Consider the following 25,338-nt stretch of genomic DNA (forward strand, 5'->3'; position numbering starts at 1 on the left):
AGGGAGTATAGCATATCCACTGTGTCCTTTGAAATGGTTGCAGCAAATAAGCGGAGTTGTCATGTCAATATGCCATGGCATGGACCAGCTAGCTAGCTAGCATATTGTTTTTGTGTGTGTGGCTTTAGGTGTTGCGTATCCTCTACACACACATTTTTCTTCTCCTCATTTTCCTCATTTCGCCCTCCGCCACTTGTTCTTGCTCGGTGGAAAGCGAAGTTTCAGGCACGGCCATAAAACATGAGAGACCATCATCATCTTCTTCATGCAGCTTCCTGAAGGTTAATCGCAATTACATCTCCCGCATTGGTTCCACTGGATTGTATTCTAGATTAAGGTACGATATGCTCGAATAGATAAGAAAAGTTCAGGCCAAGTCGTTGTCAGTTGGGAGGAGATATTGGTCACGCAATGAGCATTGCCAGTTGACCTCAGCACTCACTCTCATGGAGGACAGGACGAGAGTGAGAGGTGTCCCGCCAGAGAGACCTCACTCTCACACTCACTGTCCACCAGCCTGCCTGCCTGCCTGCCTGTCTGTTATCAACAAGCTCATTAAAAAAAAGCAAAATTGCGGTTGTTCTCCTCCTTGATGTTGTTGTGGCATTGAAATCACCTAGATATAGCTAGCTAATCATAATTGTTTGAACTCCCCATCCATGGAGTTAAACAAGTGAAATTTAAAAAAGGTTTCGTTTCTGAAGTTGTTCTCCTCGCTCCTGTTGTTGTCGAAATCACCTATTTAACTACCTAATTATAAATGGTCAAAGAAAATACACAAACCTTCCCGCCAAGTTAGGGTTTCCTTTTCACTTTCGTGACTCCGGCGGCTAGGGCACTCATTCCCTTCAGGCTTCGCCGGTGAGCCCATGGATCCACCTCCCCTCTGCGTGCCGCTCAGGCGGCCGTGATGGGGAAGGGGGATCTCGGTGCCTCGACTTTGGGTAGTAGTTTAGGTTAGGGTTTTTGTTCTCGCATAAGCGGCGTTTAGGTAGATGTCGGTGGTTCATTTCGAGTTGGTCTTCCGGACATCGATTCTCATCGAGTTTGTCCATCGGGATGGATTCGATGGAGCTCCGGTGTAGATCCATGATGTCTCCTTGGTGTGATGAGGTTACAGTTTCTCGTTGTTTGTGTGCGATGATTAGATTTGGAGTCAGATGTTTTAGATCTATTCAAGGGTTCAGTGGCGATGATATCAGCTCTAGTACGCCGCACCTTAGGGGCACGTGCATGAAGACTTCCCGACTGTCATCAACGAAGTCAAACCGGCTCAGGTAGAGGAGAGCATCAATAGCTGCGCATAGATGGCCACTCCGACGGTGGCAGTGGTCCTTCGGTTGTGCTCGATTTTATTTTATTATGTATATAGGATGCTTTGCCCTTTTTACAAACCTTTGTAAAAGATCTAGGTCCTTTTTCGCAAAAAGGACTACCTAATCATAAGATTTGATTAAAAAAAATTCATGCATGGAGCTGCTAACAGTATATAATAATTTAGAAAAAAACTTTTCTTTTCTTTTCTGAAGCGCAAGTGCAAAAGGCGTGACTAGAAAATACAAGTGCAAAAGGTGTGACTAGAAAACGGGCGATGTGGTCGTAGGCGGTAGGGAAAGCGAGACGTCACCAACCGAATGGCGATGAAAGGGAGCCCTCACGCCTTTCCCTCCACAATCACACCATCCTTCTCTGCTCTACTCTGCGCCCCCGCTCCTGTTCTGCTCTGCTCCATTGCCTTCCTTTCTCTGCCGCGAGGAGCTAGCTAGAGAGAAAGAAAGAAGCTTGCCGGAGTCGGAGAAGGGGAGGGAGAGGGAGGATGTCGGACTGGGGGCCGGTGGTGATCGCGGTGGTGCTGTTCGTGCTGCTGTCGCCGGGGCTGCTGCTGCAGCTCCCCGGGAAGCACCACTTCGTGGAGTTCGGCAACATGCACACCAGCGCCATGGCCATCCTCGTCCACGCCATCATCTACTTCGCCCTCATCGCGCTCTTCGTCATCGTCATCGGCGTGCACATCACCACTGACTAGAGACCGGCTGAGCTCCATCACCCCGGCCGGCCAGCTCCAATTAAGCTGCTCTTCCCCTTCTTCCGTTTTCTTTTTTTCATCCGATCCATCTGACTCCTGCCTATCTTCTGTTCTGTTCTGCTCTTGCTGCTTGCAACTACTTGTAGTAGTACATGTGATCATGTTTGTTTGTTGCCGCGTATGTAGCTTCTTGATTAATAAAGAGATGTGTTTACTCAATTTTCCATGGAGTGGCACATACAAAGTTATTTAATCATCTGAAGCTCTAGATTAACCGGTAGATGTGTACATATAGTAAGGTTTGCATTATTTTTTTTCTTGCAAAGCAACGACCTTCTTTTCAGCTACAGCGCTTTTCAACTACCCCTACAACCCTCCCTTGTGATATCCAGAGTATGGATTGATTATAATCAGTAGTTTTACCCATGTGTTATTCTTGGGTTCATGATTCTGCTGATACAATGAATTAGCTACTTGATGATAGCTGAATTTAACCAAGTAATTATGCAATACTCCATCAATTAAGTACGTACGTTGATCAATGAGAAAACTAGCTACCCACACATACGCTTTCCATCACACATAATACATGCTTGAATACTTTTTAAAATTTTGTTAGTCCTGTGCATTCCAATCAAAGAGGAAGATGAGGGAAATCATTGTGCTGTTGATGCCTGCCCGGGTCGGGTGGGCGGCTGGCCGGTGTGCACGTATGGCACGCCCTAGTCTCACACCAATCAGTCGATCAGTCGTGATCAAGCTGACGGTGATCACTGCCGGTCCAACCACTACCATGGCAGCTACCGCCTTAACGTTGATGCTGCGAGAATGTTGCCTAGCTACAAAAGCAGCTCTTTATATTAGTAGTAGTATTCTTTCTCCTTTCATTTTCTTTCTGGCGATTAAGGAGATTTTCTTAATTATAAAACTGAAATGTTTTCATAATCAAGCACACACGACTTGATCGATTCGAAAATAGTTACTTCCTCCGTTCCAAAAAAAGAATGTCGCGGTTTTAGTTCGTAGTTCTCAGCTGACTACTTGTACCCGTCTCCTCCATTAGAAGAAAAAAAAAAGGCTAGATTTCTCTTTCATTTCGTGCTTCGCTAATCTCAGTGTCCCGGATCAAACCGACGGCCCTCCGTGGCGTTCACGTCGTCGTCGGAGAAAATAGAGGAGCCACTTGAAATCTCCTTGTCTCGATTGTGCTAAGGCGCCTTCACGACGTTATTAATGTTTTGTTTTTGTGAAATATGCAAGCATTTCAGAGGGAAGAAAATAAATTAAGCGGGAGATGAATAAAATAGGTTGTTTTGTAGTAGCTGCTACGCAAGCGTCACCTTCATGCGTCTACACTTCAATCGACGATCGTCCTGGTTAGTGGCAACGACAAAAGGGCATGACGATTCCGGTTACCACTAGCAACTTGTCCTCCTGGAAGGAGCTATGGCGCCTAATCCGCCTAGGTGGCCTGGTGCGTGGTCTCGATCAATGCAGATAAGTTGGATGAGAAGAAGAAAGCCGTGATGTACACATGGGTGGCCATGCGCTCATGTAGCATGATGACTTTCTCTACCGGGACATCCCCATCGATCGACAGCATTATTAACATTGGGAAACCTCATTTACTAACACTTTTATGGAATATGGGCTTTGTTTATTCCAATTTAGCTACTTGTAAGTTGCCTCAAAATAATATATGGGTCAGTCGAGTTCACATGAAGGAAACAGCCGCCGGCTCGCCAGCGAAGCCCTTTGTGTCTATCTTAGGATGGCAGGCGACCCCGGTGTCTACATTAGGATGGTAGGCTCGCCGGCTATCTATTTTAGGGGGGAGGGTGCTGGTCCGCCGGAAAAATCTGTTCATCGCCAGGGTTAGAGGGATGGCCAGAGACGATGGCAGCGCGGCGGTGCGCGGGGAGGCAAGGCAGGTGCCGGAGCGCCGCTGGCCGCGGACGGCTTAGGGTAGAAGATGAACAGGGAAAATGATTGAGAGGTAGAAAAAGGCATCTACACCGTTGGATCTGTATCTGAAGGGTGGAAACGATTCGACAAACGCAAAATTCATTTTCACTCAACTGGTCTCTAACCTATGTCAGTTAGGAATCAGCAGAGCATGTACGGCCAGGCCTTGGCTAGCTAATTGGACGACATAAATCGATGAAATTGGCCAATGTGCATGTGACAACAAATCAATCAGTACCAAGCTAAATAGTTATCTCCATTAACTTTATACAAATTTAGTTTGCATTGCTAATCTAACTAATGATGTTTCATACAACCAATTCTTATTAAAATAATTACAACCAAATTCCGTGGCAATCGCGTGGGTATTTATCTCCCGCTTATTAATAAAAAAAAGGTAGGAACAAGGTAATTAAGGAATGTAATGAGTGCAAATTGGTTAGTATTTGGCTTGGCTGGATTATATAGAGAGCTCAGCCTCTGCATTTGTTGGAGCTCTCGCAGCCGCGGGTGTACTTGTTGGCCTCGTCTTCCACGTGGGTCAGCCCGTTACGTCCCGGCACCTCGTCCCCCTGCATCACGTCGTACAAGATCATCTTGGCGTCGGCGCGCCCCGCATGCTGCGCCAGCAACAGCACCGCCATCGCCACCGCCACCACCAGCACCTGCCCCGCCGCCGGCGAGCTCTCCTTCCCGTGGTACGCCATTCTAACTAGCTTCCCGACGATGACGACGTCTCCTTCTTATGGTTTTTCAAACAGGGCGATCTCCTTTCCATTGATTGCTCAGCGAGAATTTAGCCGGCCGGGGTAGATTTGCCTCAACTTGACCGGTGGCACGGTGATTAAGCTTAGCATGCAAATTAAGTGATGCACGCCGTTCGTTATTCTTAGCCTCTTAGGCTCCGGCCATGCAATGGACAGTTAATTAGGGACCGTGCCTATATTGCTATATCAGAAATGGCGCCAAACAGAGGAGGCAGAAACAGAAACAGGGCGACGCAGCAATCGGCTCTACATTTCTAAGGTCGATGAAAGGGAAAAAAAAACCACGGCTAATCCGAGACATTGACACCGAACCGTGTTTTAGGGTAGGAAGTACAAATATGAAAACCATGCCTAATTAATAACCTCGATGACAGTGTTCCTCACCACCCCGGTCCAACTATCGGTTCCGGTGTCACGTTTGAATTATGCTGCGCTAGCTGTACTTAGATGCCTTTTTTTGGCGGGGAACAAGTGGGATCAAGGGTGCTTCGGCAATGGCCACGATCAAAAGACTTACGGTGTCTTATCAAGTGGGACCGGGGTGCATTACGGTGTCTTCTTTTTGTCAAACTATTTCATCTTTCATTTTAAGTGTGATTGATAGGTTCATGTTATGACCGCAGTTGCTTTGGTAAGAAACTGAAAGAGCAAACCGTTGTCGTGTTACGACAAAAACCATCACTGAATACAAGCTGCTTGCCTACAACAGCCACACCTTGTGAAAGATGGCAAACACCCAATCATGTCTGGTTCGATATGCACGCGGCTATGGGTAGCTTATAGCGACACGAAAGCCAGCGTCTCCTGAAGAAACGCCCGGGTGGGCCGCCCTAGAGACAGATTTGTTCAGTTCTACCCTCAGTTTTGTTTTTTCTCAGATTTTCTCTATATTTTTTACTTCTTTTTTTTCATATTAAAATAAATAAATATATTCCACAAAAAAATGCTGAAACTTTGAAAAAATCTTTGTGCATTGTTAAAAAAAATATTGACAGCATTAAACAAATTGTGGTAACAAAATAATCTTCACTTACTTAAAAAATTGTATGTCAAATTATAAAAAATGTTAAATTTGTTTAAAAATATTCCTAATGTAATGTACAACATGAAACAAATTATACATCAAAACATATATTTGAAAAGTGTTAATTGTGTATTTGAAAAAATGTTAAATGTGTATAGAAAAAAATGTTCCTAATATATAAGACAGATGTAAAATGTACATGGATTTTTTTACATCAAATGATATATTTTAAAAGTATTAATCGTGTATTTGAAAAATGTTAAATGTGTATAGAGAAAAAATGTTCCTGGTGCATACAAAACAATTTCTAATGTGTATGAAAAAATTAGACATGAAAACATGTATTTTTTTTAATATTAATGATTCTATTTAAAATTATTTCTCATGTAGATGAAAAGAAACCCGACTTAAAAAAGACTCGAAAAGAAAAAGAACGTACAGAGATATGAGAGAACACGTTAATGATCCAGCCCATACATGCGGACTCCAGAGGTGAGCCTGAATATGCGTGATATAGCTATGACGATTTGACACCCTTCATTGCTTCACGAATGCTATATCTCGCTGAAAGCGAGATTAGCATTTGCCACGCCTGAAGGTGCAAGAATAGCATCAGGTCGTTGTAAGGTTTGCAATCCTACCATCAGAACTACTATCCGATTCAAAATCATGTTTCTGACAACCTTGGGTCGTTCGCTCATGCTCAGGTCATTCGCTCACTCGGTTCCACATACTAGTTTGGTTAGTTTTTTCTTCTTATTTTCTTTCTTCTTTTGTTTCTTCATTGGTTATCTTTGTTTCTTTCATGTTTTACACTTGTTTTCCTTTTTTACTCGTTTATCTATCCTTTTTTTTCTTTGTTTCTTTCACAGTTTTCTTTGTTTAGGGTTTAGGGATTTCATTGTTTTCCTTTCTTTTAGTGTCAACCTTTTGACATATATTTTTTGTATATATCAAAAATATTTTTGATAGAGAGGTTCAACAGTTTTCAAATACATGATTACCTTTTTTAAACTTATATTTTTTGACGTCTACTTGTTCCATGAACATAGTATTGGGGTTATATATAAGGGATAGGCCTAAGTACACATATGGCCCAGCCAAAAGCCCAGGCTAATCAAGGATACGGTCCCAAATGGGGCATTGGAGCTACAAGCCCAGGGCATCAGATACAAGGGGAATACTCGCTAATTAAGGAGTCCAGTGTCTAAAGTAGGATCACACGCCCCCTAACAGACAAGACTCGATAGTCGGTCATGAGCAAGATAGGAGCAGTAAGATCATCTACAGTCGGACATCGGCAAGACAGGAGTAGTCGGACCATCTACAGTCGGCTACGTCCTAGGATGCCGTGACCCCCCATGAGCATTCATCATTGCCGTTACACCAGTTAGCAGTAATAATAGCCACGAATAGTCAATCATGCATGTGACCATCAATAGTATTTACACCAGCCCGTTATGGCACTCCCTCCTAGCGCACTCCATATATATAAGACAAGAGTAGGACATCACACTGAGGGTTGAACTCTCTCACATTGTAATCTACGCCAAGAGCGAGATCACACAGGAGTAGGGTGTTACCAACACCGTAGAGAGCCCAAACCTGTATAATTCTGTGTGTTTAATCCCATCTGCTTTACGTACCAATCAGGTAATAATTGCCTCTACATTCACATCACCATAGTATTGTCATGATTATATCCATGACAAGAACTATTTTTTTTTCCAAGCGTGCAGTGGACGGTCGAGGTTATTACTTTCAGCATCGACAATTAATGTGGTATAAGTAATTCGAGGACGGTCGACGACGCCTCCTTTGTGTGGTACGCCATTATCGCTTGTGGTAGTTTATTTACTGTCTTGTCGCCTATGGCTGTCTTGTCGCCTATGTAATTTTGTGGAACATTGATCTGCCTAAACTTGATCGGCTGCACGGCGATTGAGCTCAGCAAAATGCTACACGCCCTCCGTCTATTCTTATTGCCCGGCCATGCAACCACTGTATTGTTATGTGGGGTATTACGTGAACCAGACGTGCCTATACCAGTCGGGAGGTGATGATGAAACGAACGACGAATGCACCATGTGATTAAGTATTTGGATCAGTCCTCGTCTTCTTTGTCTCGATCTATGGTGTAGACGTTGCTAGGTGGTCTACGGATCTGGTTGTAATTTTTATTATTTCTCGTGTTCGTTGTACTGTCGTGATTGAAGATGAATATATTATATGTTTTCTTGTAGAAAATATTCTACGCGACTTTAACACCTCAATGTCTAAGTCGATCGGAATCCCACATGACCGACTATCATCGATCGATGGGTTTTGAACCAAGTTGGACCCGCGTGTTTTAATGTTTGCAAGGGTGCTCGAGGTTATTAATTTCAGCATCAACAATTAACGTGGTATAAGTAACTCGAGGAAGGCTGATTCTTGAAAGAGAATATTGTTATCGTGATAGGATGGAAGTTACCATCAGTGATTTGCAGCACGTAAGGTCGATACGAGGTGTTTGTAGAGAAAAAGAATACTCCTTGGTGTTGAAGGAGACATAGTGGACTAGGAGGAGAAGACGGCAAGAAGAAAAGAAAACGCTCCATTATGTCATGTTCGATGGTCTTCTTAGACTAGTGATGCTCGGCTCTTACGGCCTTCGTGTCGCGAGACAAACCCATTTTGGTTGACCCATGACCCATTCGAAAGAATGATATTGATGTGACAGAAAAAAGAGAAACCAAAACACCACTAGCTCTAGAACCTTACCATGTAAGGCGCGTGGGGAAGGTGCTTAGATAAATAAACTAGTATTTCTTAAAGCATCGGTGTTTATTTGTATAGGGTAAACGCTTAATTAGGTGTCTCTCATTAAAAATAGACACTGGTGCTTAGAAAACGCTTTAAAAACTTGGTTTATTTTCCTAAGCATCTCCCTAAACACGTAGCATTATACAGGGCCTAAGAAGGCTATCAGAACATATATGGATCGAAACAATTATCCGTCCACACATGTCGCCTCTAACATCGAGCAGCCGCCGCCAACAACACATGCTACTAACAAAGAAAATCTTATGTACATGCCATGCAAAAGAAAGATGCAAGGATACTGGGGTTTCGGATCCCTCGGGACAAGATGAGTAGATTTTTTTTCTTGTTGTTGTTTTTAATAAAACTTCATCTTTATTAATTAGAAACAACTGTTACATCGTCAATAAAAAAAAGTACAATCTCATTCATAGGCTCCTCAAACCAATCACTAATAACAAAAAAATTCGCTAGCTTAGCAATTTCATGAGCCACCTTATTTACTTTCCTGTTACAATGTTCAAATCTAATAAAAGAAAAACCACAAGCCAAAAAATAGCAATCATAGAAATCTATAGCCGCCACACCGGCCGAGTGTCCTGCATTCTTCATTGTGTCAATCACTTCTATATTGTACGAGTTAACAACAAGACGATTGCAACCCGCCTTCTGTGCAAGGAATAACCCAAACTTTAGCGCCACAACTTCTGCTACTAATACATCAGCACGACAATCAATCCTCCAATTTCCACCGACAATGAACCTGCCTTTGTCATGTCTAAGAATCACCCCCACTGTACCCTGAAGCAGATCATGATCAAAAAAGGCATCAACATTCAGCTTCCCAAAAACCCTAGGAGGGATGCTCCATCATCCCCTCTTTTATTAGTTGCCTTAGGGGAGTAGGCATTAACATAGTTTGCCATTATGGCACGAGCTCCTATCGAAGTTTGATTTGTATCTTGAAACTTTCCTTCGTGTACCAGTTTATGTCTATCCCACCATAAATACCAAGCTGTTATAGCGATTAATTCACGTGCATTCTGAATGCTCCTTATAGATATTTCCTGATCTTGCATATAGATATTTTTGTTGTTGTTGTTGTCATCAAGGGGGGGGGGGTGAGAAGGGTTGAAGCTTTTGTTTTCTTTGAGGGGGAAATCAAAGTGGGGGGCTGGAAGTGAGTGATTAGGCCCAACATAAACGCTCAGTGTGTGTCGTCACGGGCACCAAATTCGAACTGGGCTATAGTTTTCTGAGAACCCAACGTCACAAACCCAACCCACAGTATGCCAATCTGCATCTTCCTCTCCCTTGTTCACCCTCCTCATCGGCCAGACCGCCTCGAGCCGCGGCCGCTCGCTGGCACAGCCTCCTCCCCTTCCTCCCCACCCCCAACCTCTCCTGTATCCTCTTCCGATCTCCCTCCTTACTTCTCTACCAGATGGTCTCTACAAGAAGGTCTTCGAGCTCCTCGTCGGTTTCAGGCCGTACGTCGACGCAGCCTCTTTGGCCTCCCCATGAACATGAGCTATCGACCCTGAAAGCCTGTCTCTTCCATGATTCGATTCAGATAAATTCAGGAGCCGCATGAATCAGGAAGGTCATGGAGCAGAATTCAGTCGTGTAGCCTGATAGTGATGTACATTTGTGGCTTTTCTAGCTAAATAGCTTTGTACACTATATGGATGCCACTTGAAATAATCGTCAAAATAATTCTTCTGCATGCGTTATACAGATGGAGAAGAAGAAGTTCGCGTGGAACATTTCGTTTCTTATCGATGTCCGAGAGAAAGGCTCCTAGGAAGTTCGTCCGCTCGGTGGATTATAAGTTTAAGTTTGTTAAAACATCCAATCATCCATATAATCTCTGTGTTTCTTCTGTTTTCTACCAGTCATATTTCATATGTGCATTAGAGGAAAAATGCTTTCAGCGGTCATGTTGGAGCGTGCATACCAATCGCACATTGCAAATATGATCCTAGCCATTAATATGTTTAATTCCACATTTTCTTGATCTAATTTGTAAATGATTGGACAGCCTGCTATAGTCTTATAGAATTATGAGCCGCCAAATCCACATTTCTCTTGGTCTAATTTCTACTCCCTCCGTTCCAAAATAGATGACTCAACTTTGTACTAACTTTAGTATAAAGTTAGTACAAAGTTGACTAAAGTTAGTATAAAATTGAGTCATCTATTTTGGAATGGAGGGAGTAAATGATAATGTGCAGCATCTATCTCCTGGTGAACCTTTTTTTCTTGCGACTGTATCTCCTGATGAACCTATTTTACGATAAGATTTTTTTAGGGCATTCTTTGATGATTTTTTTCCTGTAGCCCTAAATAAAATTAAATATAATCAAGTGCAATTCACGGTAAGTTTTCTGCTCCTAGCTAGTTGTGAAGAACAAGTTCAATTCAATCTGATTTAGTTCTTGACATGACCGTGTTGCCAGCAACTCCTTTTCTCTAGGTAGCACAATAATTGTACTGGTTTGATGTAAAGGACATAAATACAAGGAAATAAATTGGAAGCTTATTTCAAATTAACTAGCTAGTGGTGTTTGTGAAGTTCAAGAAAAAGCTGGTCTTTTCTCGACAAATAAGTTAAGATGCAAAGAATGAATGAATGTATTTGCAAGAAAGCAAACATGATTAACGATAAAACTGGTTGTGATTGTCACTATAGACAATGGTAGTAGTTGGAACTAGATACAAACCAATAAAAAACAAGATCTCAAATCTCAAACCGATAAAGAGTTCAACCCAAATTTTACAGTAACACTATTATATTTAAATAGTAATTATTCCAATACATGCATAATTAATTAAGGCACCAGGTTGCGCTTGTGACCAGGAAAGACAAACTTATGAACTTGCAAGCATGGCAATCAGATGGACATCCACACAATGCCAATATGAACATTGTCTTGATACAACTTTATTTGTATTTTATTTCAGAATTTAAACAACTAGTTTGGGCGGGTCACACACAAGGTTGTGTGACACTTTATTTGTCACCGCTGCATCGACATATCCATCGACTAAACAACGGTGATCCAACTATATATTACTAGAGACCTTTCCTTATCAGTAGGCACCAACTCCGGCGCCAACGCCGAATGGCACACTAGTGGTGGTTCTATACAACGGCACATTGACACGGCACATCGTTGGTAGGGTACGGAGCGCAATGGAAGTCATCACCTCAAGCTGAGCTATCTGGTGTGGCTGCAAAAAGGTACCCTGTGCCAATTGTTGTTGTTGAGGTTGTTGCCCGAGTTGCTGCTGCGACTGCTGTTGGGGTTGGGAAACACATTGGCCCAACTGTTGGGGTTGCTGCTGCTGAGATTGGATGGAACCCTGAACCTGTTGTTGTTCTTGCAGGATGATGGAGTAGATGATAGCACGGATTGCCTCATAGCGGGATTGCTGGGGGATTTGCGGCAACTGCTGGCAACATTGTTGTTGCATCACATGGCAACTGCTCTGCTGCAACATTTGCGACCTAGCAAGACTTTGTGGCATTGCCACAGGGCTGCATTGCTGCTGGAGGAATACCTTGCATGGGTTTAGCTGCTGCAAGATAGATGGATGAACAAATGGTATTTGTTGTTGCGGTAGAACTGGTTGTTGTTGTTGTTGCGAAAATGGTGGTTGTTGCGGTAGAATTGGTTGTTGTTGTTGCGAAAATGGTGGTTGTTGCGGTAGTACTGGTTGTTGTTGTTGCGAAAACGGTGGTTGTTGCTGTGAAAATGGTGGTAGTTGTTGCTGCGAAAATGATGGTTGTTGCGGTATAACTGGTTGTTGTTGCTGCGAAAATGGTGGTTGTTGCTGTGAAAATGGTGGTTGTTGTTGCTGCGAAAATGATGGTTGTTGTTGCTGCGAAAATGGTGGTTGTTGTTGTGAAAATGGTGGTTGTTGTTGCTGCGATAATGGTGGTTGTTGTTGCTGTGAACATGGTTGCTGTTGTGGAAATGGTTGTGGTTGTTGTTGGACGGGTTGTTGTTGTTGGTGGTGCGATAATGTTTGTTGCAGTGGTAATGGTTGTTGCTGCGATGGTTTCTCCAAACCAGGGATGTGGCTATTCTCAATTTGTGCAATGGCACTTGTTGCCGCAACGGCGAGGAGGGCAAAGATGAGGAAGGTCTTCATGGTGGATTAGTGTTAACTAGTGTTGCTTGGTTTTGATGCTTGTGCTTGTGATGATCTTTATACTTCATGCCTATTTATAGTAGCCTGGGCACCACCTCTTTTCTTCTTTGCATTAGCTTTAATTATTCTGTTTGGATGCATCTGAAATGATTTTTGGTACAATGCGTTAGGTTGCACTAGCTACACACGTACTTTTGGATTGATCATCAAAGTTGCTTTTTAATTGTGCATATGATCACACACAAAGTACAGAAACCCTGATGTTTGCTATATATGACTCACCTTATTCACTTTACATGTCACACACTTATCAGGATAGTATCACTTTTGCAACCGAGTTTGGAACCTTGTATAGACTGTCAGCCGTAAACAAGAAAGGCAAAGCTTGTGTAGGACTAAGTTTGCAATCGTGTGTGGGCTGTTAAGATATGCTCGATTATTAAAGCCTTGCGTGTGGAGGGTTCTTCTAGAGTTGGTTGCTTTTCATAAAAATAACTTTGTAGTTTCCTCTAAGATGATAAGATGAACTGACGCCTCTAGAGCATGACATGACTCATCGAATTCCCGTTATATGTAAAGGATGGTAATTTCTTACAAGCTACTCCTACTAGCATATATCCGGTCCTAACTCTAGACACGTCATCATCAGTTCCATCTTTTTTTCGGAGATAAATCATCAGTTCCATCTATGTTTTTTTTAGACAATCAGTTCGATCTTTTTTTTAAGACATGACACAATCAGTTCCATCTCTTTTTCTTTTGAGAATCATCAGTTCCATCTATGTGTGAAGGATTTTTTTTGGGGAATGATAGATGGAGCCAGGAGGGAGTGATTAGGCCCAACGTAAGAGTTGTGTGTTAGGGCACCAAATTCAAACTGGGATATAGTTTTCGGAGGCCCCAACGTCACAAGCCCAGCCCACACTCCGCCGATCTGCGTCGTCTTCGTCTCCCCTTCCCCGTCCTCCTCGCCGGCCGGACCGCTCGCCGGCGCAGCCTCTCCCGGACCCCACCGCTCGCGGCCGCTCCTCGTACGTCCGCGGCGACGGAGGCGTCAGCCTTCCTTCCACCCCCCGCATCCGGCTTCCCACCACCCTCCGCATCCGGCACCCCACCACCACCGCCACCGCTCGACAAAAAGGTCACTTTTGAAGCTCCTCCGTCGGCTGCGGGCCGTACGTCGGTCGACGGCAGCCACTCCGGCCTCCCCTCCCCATCTACACAAGGTATCGACCCTGTCCGTCCATCTGTTCCAACGATTAGATTCACATGGATTCGAGAGGCGTACCCATCTCCATGCCACCCGCATGAATCAGGAGGGTCAGGAAGCAGAATTTTCAGTTGGGTAGCCATACAGTGATGTACATAGGTGCTTTGCTAGCTGAGTAACTCTGTGCTTTATGTGGATATCACTTCAAATAATCATCAAATTTCCTCCTATGCATGCTATGCAGGTGGAGTGGAGGAGAAGCAGTTGGCATGTGTTAGCGTTCCAGGCCCAGCTCCCAACCTCTGGCATATGTTCGAACATTTTCGGTGCGCATCGGACACACCACTATAAGCAAAGAGTCCACCACATCCCAAAAGACTAGCCTGAAGGGAGTGTGGCACTCCTCCTTATAAGGTGGTCCTAGCCCCCTCCCATATTCGAGGTGGGACTAAAGTCACTGGCAACGCCCAATGGCCAGCGTCTCTGACACCCCATCCCCCTAAAACAGGGCAGACTGGGGCCCAGCTATGATACCAATTGTTAGCGTCCCAGGCCCAGCTCCCAACCTTCGGCATATGTTCGGACGTTTCCGGTGTGCATCAGACACATCACTATAAGCAAAGAGTCCACCACATCGCAAAAGACTAGCCTGAAGGGAGTGTGGCACTCCTCCTTATAAGGTGGTTCTAGCCCCTCCCATATCCGAGGTGAGACTAAAGTCACTGACAACGCCCAATGGCCAGCGTCTCTGACAGCATGGACACTCAGTTTCTCTCTGATGTCTGAGAAGAAAGTCCGTCTTGGGTGCAGCGATGTCCAAGTTAGTTACATCATCCAATCATCTGTCTAATCTTAGTGTTTGTTCTATTTTGTACTGTCATATTTCATATGTGCGTCAGAGGAAATTCGCTTTCTAGAGGTATCTTGCAGCTGGCCGAGTCCCAGATCTCATTTCAATGGCCATAGGCAGTGATCAATAAAAGGGCACTGGAATATATCCAAAGCATGATATTGATGTGACAGAAACAAGAGAAACCAAGACGCCACTAGCTCTCGAACCTTACCATGTAAGGTGCGTAAGAAAGGTTGTTAGATAAATAAATCAGTATTTCTTAAAGCATCGACGTTTGTTTGTATAGGGTAAACGTCTAATTAGGTGTCTCTCATCATTAGAAATAGACATCGGTGCTTAAAAAATGCTTTAAAAACTCATTTTATTTTTCGAAGCACTTCGCTGAACACCTAGCATTGTACAGGCCCTAAGAATAAATGGAGTCGAAACAATCATCCGTCCACACATGTCACCTCTAACATCATGCCGCCGCCGCCAACAACACATGCTACTAACAAAGAAAATCTTATGTACATGCCATGCAAAAGAAAGATGCAAGGATACTGGGGTTTCAGATCCCTTGGGACAAGATGAGGATATTTTTTCTTGTTGTTGTCCTTTTCAATAAAACTTCAACTTTACTTATTAGAAACAACTGTTACATCGTCAATAAAAAAGGCACAATCTCATTCACTCCTCAAACCAATCACTAGTGACAAAAAATTTCGCTGGCCTAGCAATTTCATTTGCCATCTTATTTACTTCCCTATTACAAAGTTCAAATCTAATAAAAGAAAAATCACAAGCCCAAAAATTAACAATCATAGAAAACTACAACCGCCGCTCCGGTCGAGTGTCATCCATTCTTTATTGTGTCAATCACTTATGTACTGTACGAGTTAACAACAAGACGATTGCAATCCGCCTTCTGTGCAAGGAATAACCCAAACTTTAGCACCACAACTTCTGCTGCTAATACATCCGCACGACAATCTATCCTCCAGTTTCCACCGACAATGAACCTGCCTTTGTAATGTCTAAGAATAACCCCCGATGTACCCTGAAGCAGACCATGATGAAAAGATACATCAACATTCAGCTTCACAAAAACCCTAGAAGGGATACTCCATCCCCCTGTTTTACTAGTTGCTTTAGGGGAGTAGGCATTAACATAGTTTGCCATTATAGCACGTGCTCCCCTTGAATTTTGGTTTGCATCATGAAACTTTCCTTCGTGAACCAGTTTATGTCTATCCCACCATAATATCAAGCTGTTATAGCGATTAGTTCACATGTGTTCTGAATGCCCCTTATAGATATTTCCTGATCTTGCATATAGATATTTCTGTTGTTGTTGTTGTGATCATGGGGAGTGAGAAGTTTTGTTTTTCTTTGAGGGGAAATCAGAGTTGGGGGCTGGAAGTGAGTGATTAGGCCCAACATAAGCGTTGTGTGCGTGTCGTCACGGGCACCAAATTCGAAATGGGTTATAGTTTTGTGAGAACCCAACGTCATAAGCCCAACCCACAGTTTGCCGATCTGCATCTTCCTCTCCCTTGTTCGTGCTCCTCGTCGGCCGGACCGCCTTGAGCCGTGGCCGCTCGCCGGCGCAGCCTCCTCCCCACCCTAACCTCTCATGTATCCTCTTCTGATCTCCCTCTTTACTTCCTCTCGTAGATGGTCCCCACAAGAAGGTCTTCGAGTGAGGGAGTCCTGGACTAAGGGGTCCTCGGGCGTCCGGCCTGTTATTCATTGGGCCGGACTGATGGGCTGTGAAGATACGAAGGCCGAAGACTACACCCGTGTCCGGATTGGACTTTCCTTGGCGTGGAAGGCAAGCTAGGCGACCAGCTGTGAAGATTCCTTCTTATGTAACCGACTCCATGTAACTCTAGATCTCTCCGGTGTCTATATAAACCGGAGAGCATAGTCCGGATAGGGGACATTCATTACCATATACACATAGGCTAGACTTCTAGGGTTTAGCCATTACGATCTCGTGGTAGATCAACTCTTGTAACACTCATATTCATCAAGATCAATAGAGCAGGAAGTAGGGTATTACCTCCATAGAGAGGGCCGGAACCTGGGTAAACATCGTGTCCCCCGTCTCCTGTTACCATCGATCCTAGAAGCACAGTTCGGGACCCCCTACCCGAGATCCGCCGGTTTTGACACCGACATTGGTGCTTTCATTGAGAGTTCCACTGTGCCGTCGACAAAAGGTTCGATGGCCCCTTCAATCGTCGATGGTGACGTTGTCCAGGGAGAAACCTTTTTCCCCGGACAGATCTTCGTGTTCGGCGGCATCGTACTGCGGGCCAACTCGCTTGGCCATCTGGAGCAGATCGACAGCTACGCCCCTGGCCATCAGGTCAGATTCGGAAGCTTGAACTACGTTGGGGACGTCCGTGGAGACTTGATCTTCGACGGATTCAAGACCGCGGCAATCGCTCCCCGCCGCCTCGATGGACATGGCTTAAACCTGTCATCGGGCCGCATCCAGGAGATAGCTCCTACAGCAACTCTGGCCTTAGATCCGGAGCAGATCAAGTCGTCCCGGGATGGGAAGCTCAACCCCATCACGAGGGCTACCGATTCGGCGGCGTTCGAGCCGCACACAGATTCTACTGCGTATGATATCCGCATCAGCGGAACCCCGGATTCGTCCCCGGCGACAGGTTCCGAACCTTGCGAGTCTGCAGATGCCGAACTCGATCGGTTATCGATCTTCAAGTTCAGCGCCGCAAACGTCTTCCAACACTCGCCCATGGGCGATGTACTAAACTCACTAAAAAACCTATCTCTGGTAGGCGACTCGCCACTGAACTATGTTCGGCTCGAACTTACGGCTGATGATGGAGAATTTTGCTTCCCACCCACCACCCACTTCATAGCCACTGTCGAAGACCCAACCAACACGCTTGACCTCGGCCCTGAAGACATCGACGGTACGGACGACGATGAGGGGCAAGGCCAGAACTCACTACCCGCTAGACGCGGGATGACCACTTCATGGTACGACGTGTGTATGATAGACACACCCAACGATGCTTTCGACGATGACAAGGAGGATCCAATTGAGGATAAGCCTCCTGGTGCACAGTTCGAACACCGGCGCGCCTTGCGCCGCTCCAAGTCACGACGCTCAAGAGAAAATAACACTTGCACCGGAGAAGACAACACTCCGGACGATGAAGACCCTGTTGAGGTAGGATCCGAACAGGAGGAACAGGAAGGCGGGCAAGACAGCCCTGATGAACAGGCAACATATGGAGACTCAGAGGATAGCAATTATCTCCCACTCTCCGAGGAAGAGGAGATCCTCGACAACGAGGATTTTATCGTGCCTAAGGAACCTCTCGAGTAGGAGCACTTTAAACGCCAGCTCATAGCCACTGCAAGGAGCCTAAGAAAGAAGCAACTGCAGCTTAAAGCGAGCCAAGATTTGCTCAATGATAGATGGACCGAGGTCTTGGCCGCCGAACAATACGGCCTTATTGGCCCAGACAAGAGCCACCCCAACAGCAGGTGGCCCCCTCAATACGATGGCAGGGCGTTGAAGCCCACACCACCATCGAATAAGGATGTAGGCCGACCACAGTTCGGTCCGGACAAAGCAGTAGCCCAAGCAGAGCATCATACCAACCCATCCGGCCATCAAAACAAGAACAACATAGCTCGGGGGAACACTCGCGACATCCAAGGACCTGGAGGGTAGAACATGACACACGAAGTCAATACACAGATCGCGGGGACATGCCCCGACCGTAATGATGGTCACCTATTCGGACACAACAGAGCCGACCACGCTCGGTCCGAACTCCGTAAACAGAGTCCGCCGGAGGTGCTTCATAGTGTGGCTCAACATAGAGGAGCCGCACACCCTCTTTGCTTCACCGACGAGGTAATGGAGCATGAATTTCCAGACGGGTTTAAACCCATTAATATCGAATCATACGATGGAACAACAGATCCCGCGGTATGGATTGAGGATTACCTCCTCCATATATATCCACATGGCTCGCGGAGACGACCTTCATGCCATTAAATACATACCTCTCAAGCTTAAAGGGCTAGCCCGGTACTAGCTAAACAGTTTACCAGAAAATTCTATTGGTAGCTGGGAAGACTTGGAAGACGCCTTTCGAGACAACTTCCAGGGAACATATGTCCGGCCACTAGATGCTGATGACTTTGGTCATATTGTCCAGAAGCCCGGCGAGTCCGCCAGGGAGCTCTGGACTAGGTTCTTAGTCAAAAAAAAAACATATTGTCGACTGTCCGGACGCAGAAGCCCTCGCAGCCTTCAAACATGGCATCCGGGATGAATGGCTAGCGCGTCACCTCAGCCAGGAAGGACCCAAATCCATGATAGCCCTTACTGCTCTGATGACTCGCTTTTGTGCGGGAGAAGACAACTGGCTCGCTCGTAAGAGCAACAACGCCAGTGACCCGGGCACTTCCGAAATTCAAGACGGCAACGGTAAGCCTCGACGAACCGAACACAACAGTCGCAATAATACTGAAGGATTACGCGACACAGCGGTCAACGCCGAATTTCACAATTCGAAACCCGGTCAATGGAAGAAGCCACTAAAGGCAAACCAGGATGGATCATCCACCCTTGACAGAATATTGAACCGACCTTGTCAGATTCATGGTCATCCTGATAAGCCAGCTAACCATACCAACAGAAATTGTTGGGTCCTCAAGCAGGCAGGCAAGCTCAACGGCGATAGCAAGGGGAGGAGGCCACCAGGCGATAAAGACAACGGAGCGTTTCGCCAGCCGAATATCAGGGGCCAGAAGCAGTTTCCCTCCGAAGTTCGACCACTCTCGGAACGGAAATAGCAGTTCGGCATCCGCCACCCACCTACCATACCGGCGAGATTCACACCACGCATACATCACTACGCACTCAAGATACCATGGGCATCGGCGGAAGCACAATATGGACAAGCCTGCAAGAATCCCCGTGACGTTCTTATCCGTTTTTCTTATTTTTCTGTATCATTTCTTAAGAACAGGTGACCAACACGACAGCATCTACAACGGACTCTATCGGAGTTCGGATCCGTACACTCACCTAAGGGGCTACTTCCCTTAAGGATTCCCCTCCCCGAGGACGGGCGGCGCAGACGTGCGACAGGAGGTCCAAAATAACTTTTTGTAGACCATACTCTTTATTCCGAGCCTGTATTAAGCCTTTTTTTCCTTTGTACCCGACCCCGAGCATGTCAAATAGCCGGGCTTGTGGTTTCTTTTTTATTATTTTTAAATTCGTCATTGGCATATTGCTCCGTTCCCAGTAAACCTCGTCCGAACTAATCTTTCATACTCTTGCAACAATGAGTACGGCCTCAATGGCTGCGTTACAGATACACCTCGGCATACCCTGCCAGGGGCTCGGTATGGGAACGAAAGAGTTGCCAGCAAAAGTCCGAACAACTCTATAGCGTACTTGGGCGTCGCAAGTTTGGCCTTATATGCATCAGCTCCGAATCATTGTCTTGGGTCAATAGTTGGGTTGCCCGGCTCCTGTGCTTGCTATCCTACGTTCCGCTCTATCGGCTAGGGTAGTAAAGGGAGAACTACTGCGATTGTGCCCTGTTCTAAACCGGACGAGCACCTCAGTAGAGAAAGCCGAAAACTGACTGTCATGGTGTGGCGAGAGCTGATTAACCACTTGACGACTTCTTGGAATCCTTAGCGATTCTCCGTGTCATACGAGGGATCTTTTTCAGATCAAATATGCAAGGCATTATACGCCGCATACACACCAGAGGCAATGTCGTAGCCCCACCATAAAACTCCTATGGCTAAGTGAAAGTATTAACGCCTTATAGTCCGATTGCCTGGTTCGCTGCATTATCACCTCCTTTACGGACCAAGACATTGGACAAAGAGTGATTAAATGTTTTTTTGAACACCCCCGTACTTCCTACGAGGGGGCTGAAGCCGACGACTGGAAAACTTTCATATTATATTAAAACGGCCGCAGAGGAGGAATTCAAGCTTTGGAGCAAAAATATAAAATAGATCAATCATAAAATTGTCTTTTACAATTCTAATACACCTCACTCGAACATTATGTTCTTCGAGCATTGACCCTCTATCAGGCGGGCGGCTTCTAGGACGTCTTCAAAATAATGCTCCGGCTCATTACGGTCCTTGCCCTTGGGCGGACCCTTCGCCGCAACATCGATGGCCTTCATCTTCCCCCAGAACGTCTTGACTCGGGCAAAGGCCATCCGTGCACCCTCAGTGCATGCCGACCGCTTCGCAGCATCGATACGCGGCACATCATCAACAAGACGCCGCACCAGGCCAAAATAGCTCTTGGGAACAGGCTCACTCGGCCACAACCGGATTATGACGTTCTTCATGGCGTCGCCGGATATCCTATGAAGCTCGGCCCACTGGGACATCTGTTCATTTAGCAACAGAGGGCGCTTTGAGGCGCCAAATTGTAACCAGAAAAGCTTCTCCGTCGCATACCCCTCTTGCGCTTGGTAAAATTGCGCTGCATTGGAAGAACTCTTCGGCAAGTCCAAAAATTCAGTCGGAGAACTCCAGACCTGGTTTAGCTGAGCATAGTCCGGATCGCCAAACTTAGTCTGAAGCAAAAAGGGCTTACCGGCCGCTATCTCCTTAGCCTGCCGAATCTCTTCCCAAGCTGCCCTAGATTCAGACCGAGCTTCACTCGCCTCTCGAACGGCCTTATCAAGTTCAGCCATTTTGGCTTTATTCTCCTTCTCAAGGAATTCACAATGGCTGGCAGTATTCTTCAATTCAAGCGCCAGTGCGGATATTTTCTCCTCACTTCGGCGCCGAGCTGCTTATTCGGCTCTTAGATCAGCCGATGCCTTCTCGGCAGCCGCATCACTACACCGGGCCTGCTCCTTGGGCCGGGCTAGCTCCTCCCAAGGAGCTTCAACGGAGGGAACACCATCTGCAATCATGCACATTAAACCCTTTTCGGCGTCAGGCCTACATTACAAGAACATTCGTGTAAGGAATGCTCGAACTATATACCTTGCGAGTCGTCAAGACGCCTGTTGATCAATGCAATGTCATCTTCTGCAATATCCAGCTTTCGCTGCAGTTCGGCCACTTCCGTATTTCGGGTAGCCGCAGGAGGGGAGGCAGCCTGTATTCCAAGTTGATTCAAGGTTAGTAACTGAGCATATCTTTTTTATCCTCCGATCGCTTCCTTCGGAAGGCAATCCGAGTCTCAGGGGCTACTGCATATACAACAAGTGCATTCTGTCAAAATCATTCAATTGGCAAAACTACATCACAAACCTCAAAACCTCTTAGAAGGCTCCAGAAGGCCTCGTTCAATCCGCTTTTCGCGGATAGAACCTTTTCGACCACCGTAACCATCAAGGCATGGTGCTTCTCTGAAATGGACGCTCGCCGCAGCATGTCCGTCAACATTTCCGGCGCTGCGGGGTCTTCGGAAACCGCCGCCGGAGTACGGCATTCCTTTGAAGTAATCTGCTTATTCTCCCCCAGAATCGTCTCCGGCTGTAAACCGGACGGTTCGGGGCCGTCATTCTTGATTCCCGAACCCTGGGTGACAGAGGCACCACCTTCGGGTAACGCCTTCTCCGTTTCCTGCACCGCTTGACGATGGGGAGGAGCCCTTCGGGACGATACCTCGGTATCATCCCCCCTGTTGCGCGAAGAAGCCGGAGATGGCGTGTCACTCTCCATCATCTCCGGAAGAAGGTCTCCCGAGGAGGAGGATGATTGAGAAACACCAGGCGTTAACCTGCGTGGATGTGCATATGTCGGATGATTACTTCACTAATAGGAAAAGAATGAGGTATGTTTAAAGTGCCCCAGCCTCACTTACGGTTTGGCCAGAGGTTCGTCCTCGCCAGAAAGCCTTACGGCAGCATCGCTTGGCCGGCCCAAACTGCCCGACGATGGCATTTTTCCTCTCTTGGAAGGCTTCCCCTCCTGATCTTCGGAAGCAGCCCTCTTTTTGCCATGGAGAGCTTCCTCCGCACCTTTGCCCTTGGGCAAAAGAGTTTCGGTTTCCCCGAACACAATGTCTAATTCGTCCTCAGGGCGGGTATCACCTTCGGGTTCCCCGCTCTCGCCCTCCTCCGCAGAAACCTGGTACGGTGTGGGAATCAGCATTCTCGTCAGCAGGGCGGTCGCAGAGTCTTCGGGAAGGGGCGTCGGACACCAGATTAACACTGCTTTCTTTATCCAGTCCTGTATAGGGACGGATTGTTCAGTATGTTGTCAAGAGATGCTTGAATGTGTTCAGCGTTTGAGTACTTACCGCGGTGTCTGGATGATTGCAGTCAAGGCCGACATCTTCGGTGGTGTCCGGCCATTGCTCTCGTTCCCCGAAATATAATTTCCACATTCCTTCGTGCGTGGTGCCGAAGAAGTGCTGAAGAGGCCGCCGCCCTTCTGAATTAAACTCCCACATACGGAGAGGCCGCCGCTGACATGGCAGGGTCCGGCGGACTAGCATTACTTGAACGACGTTCACAAGACCGATGCCCTTCTCGGTAAGGCTTCGGATGCGACCTTGCAGAGTCTGCACTTCATTGACGGATCCCCAGTCCAGTCCCTTATTGATCCATGAAGCGAGCTGAATTGGAGGGCCGGGTCGGAACGCAGGCGTAGCCTCCCACTTGGAGCCCCGCGGCTCGTTGATATAAAACCACCCGTGCTGCCATAGGTCGGAAGACTTGGTGAAAGATCCTTCAAACCAAACCGCGCTGGCAAGCTTGCCTATTGTGACGCTGCCGCACTCTGCCTGCTCCTCCTCTGTCACCTGCGGCCTCACATCAAAGGTCTTGAGCCACAAACCAAAGTGCGGAGGAGTCCGAAGGAAGGCCTCACACGTGACGATAAATGTCGAGATGAGGAGAATAGAGTCCGGGGCTAGATCGTGAAAGTCTAGCCCATAGTAGAACATGAGCCCCCAGACGAAGGGGTTAAGCGCGAACCCTAACCCATGGAGGAAGTGGGACACAAACACTACCCTCTCGCCGGATTTGGGGGTAGGAACGACCTGCCCCTGTGCAGGAAGCTGATGAAGGATTTCCGGGGTCAGATACCTCGCTGCGCAGAGCTTCGCAATATCCTCCTCTGTGATAGAAGAAGCCACCCACCGGCCTTGACGGCTGGATTCGGACATGATTAGGGCTGGTGGCGATGGGAACCCGAGGGTTGGAACTTGGGGTGGCTAGGGTTGAGGAAGAAGCAAGCGCAAAGGAAGAAGACGAGTCTGGGACCCTATATAAAGACCCCAAATACTAAGGGTATCCACCTGTGTCTTGAAACTTACCTATCCCCAGAGAGTTGTACCCAGGGGATGGTTGGGTTACCCACGCTTGCATTAATGAAAATCCCGTGAATAAGGGAACACGATCTCTGCCTTGGCAAGACGTGCCAGTAAAACCGCGTCCCGAGACGTGGGGCGACGTGCCAGCCAACGGTTGGAAATAGTAACCGGGCAGGCGTGATGCGATGTTGTAAACAGTTATCAACAAATTAGACTCGTGGAATATTGTATTTTTTGCAATTATATACACAGGTCCAAATATATCTACTGCATCCGAAGACTATTCCGGAATTCGGAAGGAGGGAACCCGCCTTGCAATGCCGAAGACAATCTGCGCGCCAGACTCCTCGTCATTGAAGCCAGGTTCAGGGGCTACTGAGGGAGTCCTGGACTAAGGGGTCCTCGGGCGTCCGGCCTATTATTCATTGGGCCGGACTGATGGGCTGTGAAGATACGAAGGCCGAAGACTACACCCGTGTACGGATTGGACTTCCCTTGGCGTGGAACGCAAGCTAGGTGACCAGCTGTGAAGATTCCTTCTTATGTAACCGACTCCATGTAACCCTAGATCTCTCCGGTGTCTATATAAACCGGAGAGCATAGTCCGGATAGGGGACATTCATTACCGTATACACATAGGCTAGACTTCTAGGGTTTAGCCATTACGATCTCATGGTAGATCAACTCTTGTAACACCCATATTCATCAAGATCAATCAAGCAGGAAGTAGGGTATTACCTCCATAGAGAGGGCCCGAACCTGGGTAAACATCGTGTCCCCCGTCTCCTGTTACCATCGATCCTAGACGCACAGTTCGGGACCCCTACCCGAGATCCGCCGGTTTTGACACCGACACGTAGCTCCTCCTCGGGTTCAGGCTGCACATCGACGCAGCCTCTCCGGCCTTCCCATGAACATGAGGTATTGACCCTGAAAGCCTATCTCTTCCGCGATTCGATTCACATGAATTCAGGAGCCGCATGAATCAAGAAGGTCATGGAGCAGAGTTCAGTCATGTAGGCTAAAAGTGATGTACATTTGTGGCTTTTCTAGCTGAATAGCTTTGTACTCTATGTGGATGCCACTTCAAATAATCATCAAAATAATTCTCCTACACGCGTTATACAGATGGAGAAGAAGCAGTTGGCGTGGACATTTCGTTTCTTTTCGATCTCCGAGAGAAAAGCTCCTAGGATGTTCGTCCGCTCGGTGGATTGGATATATATATAATAAGT

At 46.6% G+C, this 25,338-nt stretch overlaps 2 protein-coding genes and 1 long non-coding RNA gene across 3 annotated transcripts; 2 read left to right on the top strand and 1 right to left on the bottom strand.

Moving 5' to 3' along the window:
* Positions 1-1,627: 1,627 nt before the first annotated feature.
* LOC109767859 (uncharacterized) lies at positions 1,628-2,245 on the top strand. The gene has a single exon (XM_020326584.4). It carries the CDS (start codon positions 1,817-1,819, stop codon positions 2,024-2,026), a length of 210 nt encoding a protein of 69 aa, XP_020182173.1. The 5' UTR covers positions 1,628-1,816; the 3' UTR covers positions 2,027-2,245.
* A 9,244-nt stretch (positions 2,246-11,489) lies between these two features.
* LOC109767857 (glutenin, low molecular weight subunit 1D1) lies at positions 11,490-12,797 on the bottom strand. The gene is given in 2 exon segments (XM_020326580.4): positions 11,490-11,836; positions 11,839-12,797. Coding segments are annotated over 2 exon segments (945 nt in total). The 5' UTR covers positions 12,743-12,797; the 3' UTR covers positions 11,490-11,795.
* A 534-nt stretch (positions 12,798-13,331) lies between these two features.
* Positions 13,332-14,868, top strand: LOC120966771 (uncharacterized). The gene is made up of 2 exons (XR_005761013.3): positions 13,332-13,968; positions 14,197-14,868. It is a non-coding gene; the product is annotated as an uncharacterized lncRNA (long non-coding RNA).
* The last annotated feature ends 10,470 nt before the right edge of the window (positions 14,869-25,338 follow it).

The sequence above is a fragment of the Aegilops tauschii genome, chromosome 1 (genome assembly GCF_002575655.3).
Source record: "Aegilops tauschii subsp. strangulata cultivar AL8/78 chromosome 1, Aet v6.0, whole genome shotgun sequence".
NCBI lineage: Eukaryota > Viridiplantae > Streptophyta > Magnoliopsida > Poales > Poaceae > Aegilops > Aegilops tauschii.

Excerpts from the sequence above, each read along its gene's own strand:
- LOC109767859 (XM_020326584.4), top strand. The coding sequence starts at position 1,817 with ATGTCGGACTGGGGGCCGGTGGTGATCGCGGTGGTGCTGTTCGTGCTG.